General features: G+C 41.5%; 1 protein-coding gene across 10 annotated transcripts in view; it reads left to right on the top strand.

The window, feature by feature from the left end:
• Positions 1-15,386, top strand: part of TMC5 (transmembrane channel like 5) — a 50,608-nt gene that overhangs the window by 23,556 nt on the left and 11,666 nt on the right. For all 10 annotated transcript variants that reach the window (XM_073362302.1, XM_073362301.1, XM_073362304.1 and 7 more), the window contains 11 exons: positions 813-903; positions 1,281-1,529; positions 2,956-3,107; positions 3,732-3,876; positions 4,392-4,547; positions 5,078-5,241; positions 5,824-5,902; positions 6,473-6,570; positions 6,956-7,051; positions 9,365-9,440; positions 10,283-10,416. In XM_073362302.1, coding sequence (XP_073218403.1) covers positions 813-903; positions 1,281-1,529; positions 2,956-3,107; positions 3,732-3,876; positions 4,392-4,547; positions 5,078-5,241; positions 5,824-5,902; positions 6,473-6,570; positions 6,956-7,051; positions 9,365-9,440; positions 10,283-10,416 — 1,440 coding nt within the window. The remainder of the gene's footprint in view (positions 1-812; positions 904-1,280; positions 1,530-2,955; positions 3,108-3,731; positions 3,877-4,391; positions 4,548-5,077; positions 5,242-5,823; positions 5,903-6,472; positions 6,571-6,955; positions 7,052-9,364; positions 9,441-10,282; positions 10,417-15,386) is intronic.

The raw sequence follows: 15,386 nt of genomic DNA, 5'->3' as shown, positions 1-15,386 counted from the left end.
CAAAAGTGTTTTCAGCAATAAGAGTGGAGAAGAGGCCAAGCAAAAGAGGTTGAAAGTAATGGCTGATTTACCACTATCACAGTGCCATTGTAGAGGTTATCCAAAGCCCATCACCAACAATAAGCAGGTGTTAGATGCAAGGAGGCTAGACTGGCACCAGACTTGTCTGTCCTGAGGCAGGTTGCGAGTTAACAGAAAGACAAACAGCAAAGCTGTCTCCCTAAAGTCCACATTTGAGTAACTTTTTGGCTGCTACTGAGTAGAGCTGGCTGGGAATTTTTTTATCACCTTTTTTCTGAAAAATGCTGATTTGTTAAAACTAAAACCGTTTTCAAAACCAGGTTGATTTTTAGCTGAATTTTCCAACTTGAAATTTTTTTTTAAAAGTTTTTTAAATGTCAAAATGAATTTTTTTGATAATTTTAATATGAACAATTCTGATTTTTTGCTCTGGTTTGAAACAACTTTCTGTTTTGAAATGTGAAACTAATTAGACTGAAAGCATTGTTTTAAAAAAATGTTGAAATTGAAATAAAATATTTCGATTGACCCAAACTGAAAGTTATTTGTTTATATTTTGGGGGGACTCTTTCATCTAGCAAAATTTTTTTGTGATGTTGATCTTTTGTCCTGATTTAGGATGGTAAAAATTTTCAAACTCTCAAAAGAATACACTGGCCATATCCTGCCCAACTGTGCTCCTGAGCACGTACATAACATTTGTGTTTGCAGCAGTCTGTAAAACACAATATGGTATGTTAAATGAGAAGTTCCTCTTTGTTTTAATCACCCTCCTCCATGCTGTTCCACAGAAATAAAGTTCTCATGGAAAAAACGAAAAAATCAGCGAGCTACCATACTCAGATTAACTGTTGTACACAGTGTCTGTACAAAACAGCATTGGTAAGTGTAACCTGCCTTGTTCACACAAGTTGGGTTAAACTTTTTAAAACGAAGATCTCATTGCTAACTCCAGAATTGCATAGCATATTCCCTTGTGTTACCTTTACTTGCCAATAGGCCAAAGAACTAGTGCACTTTTATTTTTATTTATTTATTTATTTATTAAGTTGGATTATGGTAGCATTTAAGAGCTCAAATCAAGGAAAGGCATCCTACAAATGAGAAGAAAGTGAAGGAGGGGAAAATGTTCCTAATTTAAAAATACAAATTTGAGAAATGTGGGATTGTCTTGTGTGACTTTAATTTGAATACTATGTAACAAGTGTAGTATCAGATTACCTGTTAATGATCATATTTCTGTCTCCTTCTAATATTAGTCCTATCAGCAATTTAAAAATGGCCTGTCGGAATGTTGGCACCTATTGCAATTTTGGCAGAAGACTCTGAAAGTCATCGGTGGCAAGTTTGGAACCAGTGTTCTTTCCTATTTTGTTTTTCTGAAGTGGTTACTGACTTTCAACATCTTCTCATTCCTTGTAAACTTCAGCTTCATAACAATCCCACAGCTTATAGTATCAGGACCAAATAACCTTTCGTTCAACGGTCTGGAGCTTCTCTCCGGGGCTGTGAGTATGTAGAGGCAGGCACAAACTAATACTGTATACAAGAGATACATTTTATAAAATCATCCTAAGGCAAAAAAACAGCCACAAGTATTTTCTAGTAACAGCTGGGTGGAGTGGAAAAAGTTTTAATAGTGCTTTTATTTGCTTCCGGTCACTGTAAAAATTTTAATTTGACTTATAGTTCATATTGAACAAAAGTCATAACCAACTAACAGCTGCCCAGTCGCCCATATGATATTAATTGATCTCACTCTAATTCCTAGAGCATTTGTGTCCTATTCAAAAACTGCTTGGTGCCTTTTTGACAGCCTCTCAGCAAGCGATTGAATAGGCATGAAGACTTCATTATCCTTTAACCCCTTCTGCATTATCCTAAGACACTATCAGCAGTGAATCTTCCCATGCTATCCTTCCTCTGCAGATGTGTTAAGGACTTCAGTTTCTAATGCTGTGAACCCGGCACATTTCATAAGCACTGAATTCTTGATTTTTGCAAGGAGCTGGGCAAATCTTGCATAGAGATTTGTTGAACTCAGAGGGGCTTTACTTGAGTGGACCTTTAAATCTGTGCTGAGATCTCTGCACCATCAGGGCCTAAATACCTAAATATTTTTTGGGGGAAGAAAAACCTAAAGTTAAACACCCCAGTATCACAAACTCTGCTAATTTTACTGACACTCCGCTCCTGTTTGGTTTGTTTATTTGGTCAGAGAGGAGGAGCTGTTCCATTTTTGGGGAGGTTAGTTTTTTCCACACCTGACCTTTACAAGAAAGTTGCATCATTTCCATTGTACACCTAGGGGGGGTCTATCTACACCTGGGGCGGGGTGGGAGGGTCTATCTAGTGAAATAATAACTCAGACTGGTAGCTAAGACCTTCTCAATGTGAGGAAGCCATGTTGGTTTTTTTAAGAAGGGTAAATATGAACATTCCTGCTGGAATTCTCTTGCAATGTTGCATTTGTGCATTTCAGTTAATGGTTCTCAGTCTTCAGGTGTAAAACGGTTGTGCTCCTAAGTTTCTGGATGCAAAGTAAAAGTACAGCGATAAGGGATTACAGTATTTGCAGAGTGCTTCTTGGGAAGGATGGCCAAATAAGCTTTGATCTAGTGCCAGTTGCAATAATTTTAAATAAGGTCCACTCCTTCAAGGTGTTGGGCACCTGCAGCTCCTTACGATGATTTCTAGGAAAAGGAGGGGTGATCCACTGGCCAAAAGAAGCACTTGGCACCTGTAAAATTGTGATCAGTAATGGGGGGGAAAGAAGGCCCTACTCCTGCAAAAACCTTACTAGAGTGATCTCATTGGGGTGAATGGGTCTGTTCCTGTCAATCAAGTTTTGCAGGAGAAGACCCTTGAATACTTCACTATATTCAATCAACAGCATGTCTTTTGAGTGCTAACCCAATTTCCATATCATTTTAGGGTTATTTTAAAAAAACAGTGCTCTACTACGGTTTTTACACCAACTCTACAATCACGAAAACTGAGAACAACTCTTCCTATAACATGCGGCTGGCCTATATTTTCACTATTGGGATTTATTTCATCATCTGCTTCTTTAGCTTGGTGTACAGGTACAGTAACTATATATTCCTCCTGCACTTTAAAATGGATATATTTGTATGAAGACAAAAAAGCTATTAATTAACATTTTAAGAGCGTCTACTAGTAGTAGTAATACTGGGCCATTAGTTTGGACATGCTGCTGTTGACAAATTCCTGTTTCTAGTTCCTGATGGTAATAAAAGAATCTGGTGAAATTAAATACGCTGTCATCAAATTTCCCCAGTTTAGGGCTATGTAGTGTCCAAAGGGCTGCCAGACCCACCAGAATCACTGCAGAGCCACCAATGACCCCCAGAAGAATTCTGGCTCAGTCAGTTGAGTGTAATCCCCTGTTATGAATGCTGCTGTCTATAACTTCCACGAGTGATTTGCTGCATTTAATCAGACGCAGCCATGGCTGACATAGAATAGGGGAAAAGAAGGCAGGAAGTAGCAGGGTATGTAAGGAGACCTGACCATAAAGGGAAAGGGGAGTGACTGTAACTGAACTCTACATTCACTAAGCAAGGAAGGTAGATTTCTGTAGTTTGCAAGACTGATTTCCCTCCCCCCGCCCCCTTTTTGGGTCTTTCCTCTCAAAGACTCCCTGCATTTCCCTGATACTGATCTCCTGCATGTAACTTCTACTGCAGCATGGCAAAGTCCTTCCGTAAGAACTTCATCAATCCTCACACTTACTCTGGAAGTGCTGCCAAGCTTCTCTGCATCTGGGACTTCAATATAACCAATGAGAAAGCTGTGAAACTGAAGCAAAGCAATCTCAGTACGCAAATAAAGGTACAGAATGAAATGGGTCGGAAAGAAATCCTCTCCCCGTGTGAGCAGATCTAACTCTCGGTTTGAATGTATGACTTGCTCAAGAAAGTGCCATCTGATACTTCAGAGAACTGACTTCTTCCTGCCCCACTAGTTGACTATGTGAAGCTTTTCTGTTATGAGCCATTTACTTACCTGCCATTGGCTTATTTCTAAAGGATGTCTTTTTTGTCCTGGCAGTTGAATCTCTACAATATTTTCCCATCTCTATTTTTTTCCCCCCAGACCTGCAGCCAAATGGTGGCCTTTAGCTAGAAGGTAGGTGGAGCACACTGCTCTTTGCCTGGCATCATCTAGTGTACTGCTGATTTAACTGAGATTGTTTCCATATAACATGCTTCTGTCCCTCTGTGGCATATCCTACATAGCTGTGCACATGAACGAACAGTGCCTTGCCCCCAGCTCATGTTTTTTCCTTTATTTTTGTTATACTATTGACTAAGGCCTATGCCTAATTAGCAAGTGTTTGATTGCAGGAATCCCTGTCTGAAGTGACCCTCGAGGTACTGAACCTTTCTCTAAAGCAGAGAATTGCTCGTATCGCTGTTCATCTGGTGGTTTGGGTGGCTTCGTTGGGAATAGCAGCTGCTTGTTGTGCTGGTGTTTACTTCCTCTCAAGAAATAATCTACAGGTAAGGACCAGGTTTGGTAAACTGCTACTCTAGAAACACAGGCTTCAACATTGGTATGCTGGACTCTTGAGTGCCAATGACTGTTCATGATTAAGGCTTAGAAGACAATAAGGCAGTATAGGTGTTGCTTCTGCCAATACTCTCATATAACCTTCAATAACTTAGTACTAGGTTAAACAATCAAGGCCTAGAAGGCAGAAGGAAGAATTGCTTAGTTTGGATTCCAGTAGCCTTATTCTGCTAGGTACTACAAAGAAAAAGACCGAACATGCTATCTCTGGTGCACTGACCTATCTCTGGTGCACTCTAAGGCCCCAATACTGCACTCGGGTCTGCGAGTGCCCTCCCCTAGCCGGTGTGGCTACAGAGGTCCATCCTAGCAGGTCGGGGCATATGAAAGCCGGCCAGCATAGGTTAAATGCAGAGCCGTGACTCTCCAAGAGAACGCAGGCAGCGCTGCGTGCAAACTCTTCCACAAAGACCACGCTGAGGGGAGTCTCTCTTGCACTTTATTTTTCTTTCCCTTTAAGTTCCTGGAAGGTAAAAAAAGTGAGCTGGAAAACGAGGCTGCCACACTAGTGCTGCCCATCGTCGTGTCTCTCCTCAACCTCCTCGTCCCCTTCTGCTTCGCCTTGTTTGGACTCCTAGAGAAATTCCAGTATCCCAGACATCAGCTCTACGTCACGGTTATCAGGTATCCAGCGCCATCCTCTCCTAGTTAGCCGCACGAGCTGCCTGAAGCTGGCTGCACTTTTTCTGTCGACGGTAAGGCCCATGACAAAAGAGTACTGAAAGCATCAGGGCAGTCACTTCATTCAAAGGACTTGTGACTCCACCTCTAACGCTGCCTGTTATGTACTCGGCGCTCGCTACAGTGCCACAGCCTTGGTGGAGGCAAAGGTGTTGTTTCCCTCTCTTCCAGGCATATCCTGGTACGCTGGGCTTTGCTCAGCCTGTGGTGCAGACCCCAGTGCGGGAAAGATGGAAAATGGAGGGAGGGTTGGTTACAGCAGTACAAGGTACCAACATCCATGCTCCACTGAGAGTGTCTTCTAAAGTTGGCCAAGGGGAGCTGCACCATACTTCAAAGCTGACATCCCTAGTGTAGGACAGCGTGCAAATACTGCTGCCTTTCTCCCACATGGAACGTCACACATCTCACTGGCAACATTTGTTTCACAGAATCAAATGCATTGGAAAGGAGTGATGTGCTACTGATGTCACATCCCTCCATGTTTGTTTAACAGGAATCAATATAATTACTTCTTCTTTGTAGAAATATTTTTCTGAAAATATCAATAATTGGAATCCTCTGCTACTACTGGCTTAACGATGTGGCTACATTGGAGAAAGAGGTAAAGTTTTAATCCCTCATGTGTACAAAACTTTGCCATAAAACACGTGGTCAGGAATTAGCCTTAAAACACTTCCATAATATTTTGTCTAAACATCAGGAAATATGTGATCAGTGGAGGAAAAGGTATGGGAAAGATGACAGACTGTTGTAATGAAATTTATAGCCCAGGTGCAGAGGGCTCTTAAGAGAGGGAAGGAATTGTGGCCTTGACATTCTTCAGTTGGATCCAGGAATCTTTGGAGAAACAATTGTTTTGGGGAAAAAAGTCATAGAATGACATTATTCATCCAGCGTAGGTCAGAACTAGCTGTAGCTCACTCTATAGACAGAGACAATGATGAACTCTGTTGTACTGGATCTTAGCACATTTTTGAGCTATATCCTCACTGGGGTTGTTTTGGGAGGCTGTCTGAGGGGGAGGGAAACTAGAGTGAACAAGGATCTGAGCCAGAGCCTCCTGAAGTTTTTCCGTTTGTCTTTCAATGAGCTTTGGATCAGGATCCGGAAGTTCAAACACTAGACAGAAGGATTTGAATTAAATACACCCTTTATTTTTCTCTCTTTAAAGTGCTGGGAAAGTCTAGTTGGCCAAGATATCTACCGTCTCATTGTGATTGACTTCATATTTTGCTTGTTTGGCTCTTTCTTTGGAGAATTTGTACGAAGGTGAGTGCGATTTCTAGATTACATCCTTACTGATTTGATGTCAACATTTAAATTAATGCTCAGTTTGTACCCATTATCTGAAAGAGAAGTGTTTTCACATTTACATTTTAGCTGCTTCATCCTATATAGCATAACTCTTGGCGCAAATGAAAAATGTTCTTTGGCTTCTGTCATCCATGCAGCATATTCATGAACATCAGTATTTTTCCAAACACACATATGTGCTTATTCTTCCATTTGCTGCCTAACTGACAAACAGTGCACACTTTTGCATAATACATCATTAATATAGATCCACATATAGTTAGTTATTGTTACTTATATGCAGGAATTTCCTTTAAAGATTGTTGCAGTTCTGTAGTTAATGATTTTGTGTCATTTTCAGAATCATTGGAACTAAATGTTGCAAAAAACTTGGAGTGCCAGAATTTGATATTGCACGAAATGTTTTAGACTTGATCTACACACAGACTTTGGCCTGGTAAGTGATGAGTTTTCATTCATACTTGCTGTAGGATATTATTATTTATTCCTAGAGAGGCACTATGAAAAACAGCCTGATGATGACATTTGCAATGGATAAGGATATGGCAGGAAATTGCCCTGAGAGACCTCATTGAATTAAGTTTAAGTAGCTTAGGGTTCATTGTATTAAATGAATGATTGATCTATTATTGTGGGCCAGGATTGTATGTAACCTGGTCTTTTGAAGCTACACCCTATTTCCTGATTATTCTTCCCGAGTCTCATGATCAAAGGCCCAAGCTGTATAAAGGAAGGACTGACCTATTCCTAGGTCGGCTAGTTCTGAGCTAAGGCTTCTATGAACCTGTAACCGCAGGAAAACTCTCTGTGGGGTTTGAAGGACTGACTCTTACCAGAGCCATTGTTGGAGTTGGGAATGATCTCTGGGGCGGGGGGAGATTAAAGCTTATTAGCAGGTGTGTAGACTCCTTTATTGTTTCTAATATGTTTTCTCTGTAATGCTTTCACTTTAAGAATAAGTGTGTTTTGCTTATAAAGAGCTGTGTGGTAATCTGTAACTGCTGGCAATACACTGGTCACAGCCTTCAGCAAGAAAGCAAAGCACAGACAGAGGCCTGTTTAGGCAGTCTGGCTTGCTAGTGTAGGCAAACGACTGTGCAGCCTGGAAACAGGCCAGTCAGGAGGGAGAGAGACATGGGTCTTTGCCCAGGAGAGGCGATGGCTAGGAGCCTAGAGCGGGTCCCATGGTGAACCACGGAAAGGGAATACAGATGCATTTGCCCTGAACTGTGACCACTTTTACAAGTGCTTGGCTACCACAATGGTATAAAAACCTCGATAGAAAGACATTTTAACCTACCTTTTATTAAAATTGTAACTTAAAGGCACTCCCATCTCCTGTTTTTTGTCATCCCCCACTCTGTAGAACATAGGCGTGGGAAGTAGGGGTGGGGTGCTGCAGCACCCTCAGGTTTTATGCGAGGCCGCTGGCCCCGCTCCCCAGCCGCTGCCTCTGAGCAAAAACCTGGGGGTGATTCCTGTGCCTATGCCTGGCCCAGCCCTCCACCCGCACTCCATTCCCCAACCCCTTACCTCACCTGGGGCTCAGGTCCCAGCCGCTGGCCCCACTCCCCGGCCGCTGGCCCTGGGCCCGAGGTTTCGCACCTGGCCTCACGCCCAGGGCTCTGCTCCTGGGGCCCTGGCTGCTGGCCTGACTCCCCAGCCGCTAGCCCCATGCCCAGCCCTACCCCCTGCTCTCAGACCTTCGCTCCTGGGGCCTGTCCCGCACCTGGGGCCCCGCTCCTAGGGCTCCACTCCAGGGGCCCCATGCCCATCCCCACAGCTGGGGCCCTGCTCTTGGCCCTGCACGTGGGGTCCTGGCTGCCGGCCCCTGCCTGGGGTTCCGCTCCTGGCCCCACACCTGCCCCAGCTGTGGCCTCAGCCCCCTTACTCCTGTCTGGGTGCCCCCCTCCTGGAGACACCATCCTGCTCCCAGCCGCAGTGGGGGGTGGGGGGGCAAGGGGGCTGGCTTTCAGCACCCCCACTACTAAAAATGTTCCAGCTCCACTGCTGTGGAATTGAAATAAAACTAATAACAGTGACTTTATGCAGCACCTACACAAAGTAGTCGTCTTTCTGGCCACAACTGAAAACTTGGGGGTGGAAGGGTGTTGTAGAAGGAGCATCCTGGGTCTTTGATATTATGTCTTACTTCCCTACTGAAGTAGCATCACCGTCGAAGCTCTTCTGATATCAGATGGTGTTAGCAACAAGGAGGGAAGGAGTCTGTCCGATGAGCGACAGAATAAGGAAGGTTTCAGAGTAGCAGCCGTGTCAGTCTGTATTCGCAAAAAGAACAGGAGGACTTGTGGCACCTTAGAGACTAACCAATTTATTTGAGCACGAGCTTTCGTGAGCTACAGCTCACTTCATCAGAAGAATGCATCCGATGAAGTGAGCTGTAGCTCACGAAAGCTCGTGCTCAAATAAATTGGTTAGTCTCTAAGGTGCCACAAGTCCTCCTGTTCTTTTTGATAATAAGGAAGGAAATTGTTTTCCAGATTCTAAAAGAATATTGCAAGGGGAGGGTGTAATAAAATGTTTTGCTTTATTTTTAAGTATAATTTTTAAAAAGGTTAATTTATCTAGTAGCAAGGTTTGCTTATTGTTACATTTAACAATATTAATATTATAATAACTTTATCCAGATATATTCTACTTTCATACCATGCAGTAAAAACCAAAGACTGAGTTCTCATACATTTTTGGACTCTTTCTCCCCTACGTTTTTTTTTTTTTTCTCTTGTAGGATTGGCATCTTCTTCGCACCTTTAATGCCAGCCGTGCAGATTATATCATTTTTTATAATATTTTATGTAAAAAAGGTAAGGAGCTTTATATTTTATATTGCTCTTTGTGGGGCAAAAAGAGAGGTTAAAGGCAAAATGTGTCAGGTGGAGAGAATGAAGTAGTGAAATGAAAGCTTGGGTGGGTGGGTGTGACACACACACCAGCCAAAACTAGAAGCCCCCCCCGGTTGTATGCATGACCATACTATTTTCAGTAATTGAACACTTAGACTGCGTCTACACTATGAGTGCTACCGCTGCAGCTGTGAGGCTGTAATGTATCCCACATTGAGAGAAGGGGGTTTTCTGTTGATTTGTAGGCAATCCACCTCCCCAAGCAGCAGTAGCAAGATCAGTGGAAGAACTGTTCCATCGACCTAGCCACATCTATACCAGTTGGCGAGGCTGGCTTAACTATGGCGCTCAGGGGTGTGAATTTTTTCACACCCCTGAGCAATGTAGCTAAATTTTTCTAAATTGTAAGTATAGACCACCTGAGTCTACTGCCATAGCATATAGGAGCAGTTGACTTCCACTGAGTCCTTCTCAAACTCAACAAATATTAAATGTTTTGTGGTCTTGAAAGTAGAATTGTACCATTGATCAAAACTCCCTTGAGCTTTGGGGTTCAGGTGAAATGCCCTTTAGTCTGGTTTTCAAAATCCTGACCAACAGAATCCAGTTTTGCCTCTCACTATTTGAAAGGCTGTACTTTATAATGATGTAGTATGTTTGTTGCTGGAAGTGCTGTTTGGAAACTGTTGATGAATGCTATTCCTATGAATTTGCTAGGAATTTCAATGGGATTGACTGAAACACAGGTATTTAAGTGGCATGTAACACAACTCCATCTGTGTGTGTGCATCTTTTTTTTGAAGGTCAGTCTAATGAGGAATTGTCAACCACCTCGCAAAGTCTGGAGAGCTTCTCAGATGACAACGCTCTTCATTTTTCTGCTGTTTTTCCCTTCATTTACTGGAGTCTTGGCTGTAATGGCAGTCACTATCTGGAGGTAGGAAAGAGCCTCAGCATTCAGTCTTCACTATCTCCAAACTGAATTACACCTTTCACAGAAACCAAACAGGGTAGAGATATTTTAATACATAGTAAAGAAAAATCTGCATTTTCTTCCACTGAAAGCTTTCGAGTGTTGCTCATAAACTGTTCAGGACTCTGAAGAACACTACTGCAAACTCACAGAGTTTAAGTTAATCTCTTGAAAGCTGTGCTCAGCTTTTGAAAGAGAGTGGAAATTGAGACCGTGCGGCTCCCCCCAAAGTCTGAGGGATGAGAAGGAAGCAGAGGAAGGCTGGTACTGGCCTGTGATGTGAGTAATTTAGGTTCATTTCTTTCCTCTGCCACAGATGTCCTGTGTGATTTCAGGCAAGTCATATAGTGTCCCTTTGCCTCCGGTCCTTATCTGTAAAATGAGAGAGAGTGGAATTTCCCTACTTCACAGGGTATTGTGATGATAAATGCACTGAAGACTGCGTGAGGCACTCAGATACGATGGTAATGGGAGCCATGTAGGTATGATAGATAGAAGCTGCTATTCCTGTTTGTCCATTTTCCCTACATTCACTTCTGCTCTCCTACCTGGAGGAACAAAAGGAGGCCCAAGAAACAGTGCAAGATGTATGGAGGCAGAAAACTCTTATAAGAAAAATCAGATGAGCTGCAAACCTCTGTTTGGCAGCTTGAGTTTAGTTTGGTTATTACATGAAGCATTTGCTGTCACAGTCTGGCTCTCCCTCCTCTCTTTCTCTCAGAAGTTTCTGTGACAAACCCATTTCCTCTTCTCTCTTGCAGTTCTCACCCCAGTACAGCAGCCTCACTTGCTAGCTACCAAAAAGTGAATTAAGATCAAGGGCAGGCCCAGAAATCATGGTTCAAGTGGGATGTTTCCTAATAGTTCTTCATAAACACTGGGAGGTTTCACTGAATTCAGACTTGCATGGCTTAGCTCCTTTCCGATCTCTGCAAACCAAACTATCCACCTTATCACAAACAGAAACCTTTATTAACCTATTTCATGAATGCTAAGACCTTTTTATTTTTAGTCTGAAAATTATTCCTTTTTCTAGGGGCTGAGTCACATCCTGTTTTTACCAAAAATCGTATCTGAATATTCTTCTACAAAAATGGGGCGGAAGAACAAGGTGGTGGTGTTGTGGTTTTTATTAAGCATGCATGATGCATCTGTAAAAGCAATGGTTTCTTACATTCATAAGTTTACTGCAAAATCTATGGAGCCTCTAGTATGGCAATTAACTTGTTATAACTAGCTAGAGATTTGCACCTGAAAGGCAGTGCTGCCCACTGATCTACTGTGAGAGGGTCTTGTGTCTCTGCTCAGATAGTCAACTGGGCCCATGCTATCGGCCGGGGAGTCAACATGTTATACCAATAAATTAAAAACCAGCAGGATCTTATTAAAGGGAAAAAGGCAAAATACCACATTTATTGTGAATACAGAAAGAATCATAGTAAGCAGTTAGTTATAGCTATAACATTCCATTCAATCTCATATTTATTCACACATTCATTCATACAAACACACACACACACAGGTTCTGCAAGGTTGTTATCATAGTTACCAGCCTTAGAGTTGCTCATGCCAAGCCATTGGCCAGGTGGCCTGGACATGAGGAGGGATGCTTGTCAGATGCTCATCCGATGCTCCTGGAAGTTGGTGTGCAGAATCAGACCCCAAAGTTCTCACTTTCTAGAGTCTATTTTTATAGGAATTTCTTCCTATGCCAGTCTATGGGAATTGCTTCATCATGCTGTTGCTGAATCAATCAGCAGATGGCACATTCCTGATGGCTCCGTGCTGCCAGATGTTATCTTGTTCTTTGGTTCTCCCATTCTTGAGGCTGTTGGGTGGATTCCAGTCTGCCCTTTGGGGGTCCTCTGGTTATTTCCACTTGATGCCTTCTTCAGCCGATGGACACTGGATTCTTAGGCTGGCACCTCCCTGATCGTTCAGTTATTATCCACACCAAGCATCCATCCACATACATCCTCTATCTCTGTTTTAATCACAATTGTTAATACAACAAAAGGGCGGGGAGTCTCTGGGTGCTGTTTCTGTTGTTACAGAGTATTGCTTTGAGTCTCTCTCTGTGTGAATTGCTTTGAGAACAGACTCTGTCTTAGAATGTACTAACGCTATTAGCAGCTTGCAAGTTTCACACATAGAGGGAGAGAAACAGCACCAAAAACCAAGAGACCTCTTAATTAGTAATACCCTGGAATTTAAACTCTGGGAAATCAAACTCATTTGTGATTTTAATACAGAACTTCTTTAATATGATCCAACATAATCCCCCTTTTGACACTAAGATTTATAATCGTCAGTGTCACTTTCTATGTAGCCTATTCAAGAGAATGTACTGTGAGGCAATTTGAGTTTGTGATTCCAATTCATGCCATATACATGATCCTAGTGATGTATCTTTACTAAAAGGTTCTGGGGCAACAGGCAAGGTGAGGCACACCCACTTTTGAGGAGTACATTCAGTACAACCTCTACTGTCCAATAGCTTCCCTCCCTCCCCAGCCCACTGGCTCGAGGTCCAGGGTAGCCAGAAGGATCCCATGTGTAATATGGGGAGTGGGTTAACCTTCAATACCTTTGCCTCCAGTGACTGTTGGTGTGCAATTTTGACAACAATTTCTCCCATTAACAAGTCTGGTTTTACAATACTGGAAACATATTGCATTCATTCATATTGATAAGTGTCAAACAATGATCTCTTTCTTTGTTTTAACAAATGCATCAAACCCTTAATATTTCCCAATATGACCCAGAACATTTAGTGTTCCAAAGTAGCTAGTGCAAGTATCTGCATTTCAGTGCATCCCATAGCTATGGCTGTGTAGTTTCCTATTTCTAAATTTTTTTTCTTATGGATAAGCCATGTGGTAGTATTAAGCCATTGCCAAAGATTCCATCGGCCTTTTAGGTTACCCAGACCAATTTGGATCAAGTAGACATTGACATGTACTTGTTTTTGTATCAAGCTGTCCTGTAGCTGGGACAGAGAGCTTAATTTATTTTTAATTACCTGCAAGTCTTTAGTATTTTTTTTAAACACACCACAGTGCTAGCAACAAGACAAAACATAGAACACAATTTCTATTGTGACAGTAGATTCATGGTATTGGGTTGCTTTTCAGCTGGCATCAGCTTTTCCTGATTTTCTGAAAGACAAAAAGAACATGTTTCTACCCCTTTTGAGGTGGCAGATTATTGCTTAAAATATTTCTTTTACAAATACCCTTGCTGATTGCAGGCAAAACAGAAGAATTGCCCCCACATTTTCCTGTTTTTGTTCTATAGGCAGGCCAGGTTTCAATGGCTTTTATCTTTTAAGGGTTTTTATGGGGAAATTATCCCACTGTTTAGTCATTAAATCCCTGAGTTTTCCTTCTTCTACAGCAGACCAAGTTTATAACGTTTTCCCTGCTGTGTTTAAGTTTTATTTACAGGTAATAACTGAGAAGCATCATTACCATACGACCTTAAAGGGTTTTTCCAAAAATCATAGACACTATACGTTGTTACAGGGGTACTTATTATCATTAAATTTATTAAAATTATCTTGTGATCCCATGCCTTTTATTTAGATAATTTGTTTGCTGACCAGGTGGTGTCCTTTATCTGCAGCTCCTTTGTGCTGCTAGTTCTTTCCTTCCTTTATCATTTAGGTCATTTGCATTTTCACAGACGCTTCCTGCTTTTGGATTTAAAGCCATTAGCAGCTCAGAGACTCTATCTTAAAAGGGACACAATCAACTTTCACCAGAGTTTTGATCACTTTTTTAACTTCTGCTTCCAAAACACACAGCAATCTGAAAAAGAAATCCCAACCTATTGTGGCTCCCTTTGGAGCCCTAATAGCATTTTAATTAAGTAGCATGGTATGTTTGCATTTCTTTTGCCCCTTCTACAGTATACATGTTCTGGGGAAAATGCACATTCCTTCCATAGTTTACCTTCTATAACATTATCCATATCAATTTTTACATAAGGTGTAACTATTTCTTTTGTTTTTTTTTGCTTACAGAGTTTTCATGTACCTTTATCAAAGTGTCAGTCTGACTACTCAGAGCCATTTTAAGACTCAGTGTTTCTAACATTGCTTCTTTTTGTTTTGTGCACCTCACCCCTGCTGTTGCTTCAGAGGGCCACTGTCTTTTTTTAAATTTCATATTTATGTATTTTTTTACTACAGCTCTCATCTGCTATTTTGTTACAAAAACAAACAAACAAAAACCAACCAAACAAACAAAAAGAATCCAAATTTTTTTTTCTGATTTTGACTGCCCTGCTGCAGCCACAACTTAATAACATTTTAAATTTTGTAAAGCATTGAGTTACCTTTTAAGGGTTAAATGCCAAATCCCAAAGCCAAACAACACTAATTACCTGTGTCTAGCAAAAAGGTCTGTCAGTTTTGCACCTTTGAATTAAGGAGTCAAATGGATTTTTAGTGGCATTATTTAAAACAATAACAGAACCAATTGGTCCTTCGAACTTTACATATATACATACACATTTTCTTTTCCTTAACATCCTTTCCACACTGCTCTGTTTTTTTTACATCTTACATTCCCTTTATACATTTCAGGCAGTTAAGTTCCAATAGAACCCTCTTATGTTCTTTTAGCAAATTTGATTAAATTGTCCAGTCAAATGATTTTAATCAGATAGTTTATTTTTGCCTGGCTAATTTACAGACATTCCTTTGGAAAAGGGCCCATTTTTCCTTCAGAATGGTTGCAAAGAAACCAAGAATGCTCTTTCTCTAACACTTTTCCTTTTTAACATTTTCACAAAGTTTAGCTGCTTAATTCCCTCCAGCCTCTGCAGAGTTAACTTTTTTTAGTCTCTTTTCTCTTTGTAATTATGCCTGGGGGTGCCGTACATAGGACCTTCTCCCCCTTTACCTGCATCCCTCCAGCCTCTGCAGAGTT

Source organism: Lepidochelys kempii, chromosome 10, assembly GCF_965140265.1.
Source record: "Lepidochelys kempii isolate rLepKem1 chromosome 10, rLepKem1.hap2, whole genome shotgun sequence".
NCBI classification, from domain to species: domain Eukaryota; kingdom Metazoa; phylum Chordata; order Testudines; family Cheloniidae; genus Lepidochelys; species Lepidochelys kempii.
Note: the sequence above shows the minus strand (reverse complement) of the source record. Positions and strands in the feature narration are given on the sequence as shown.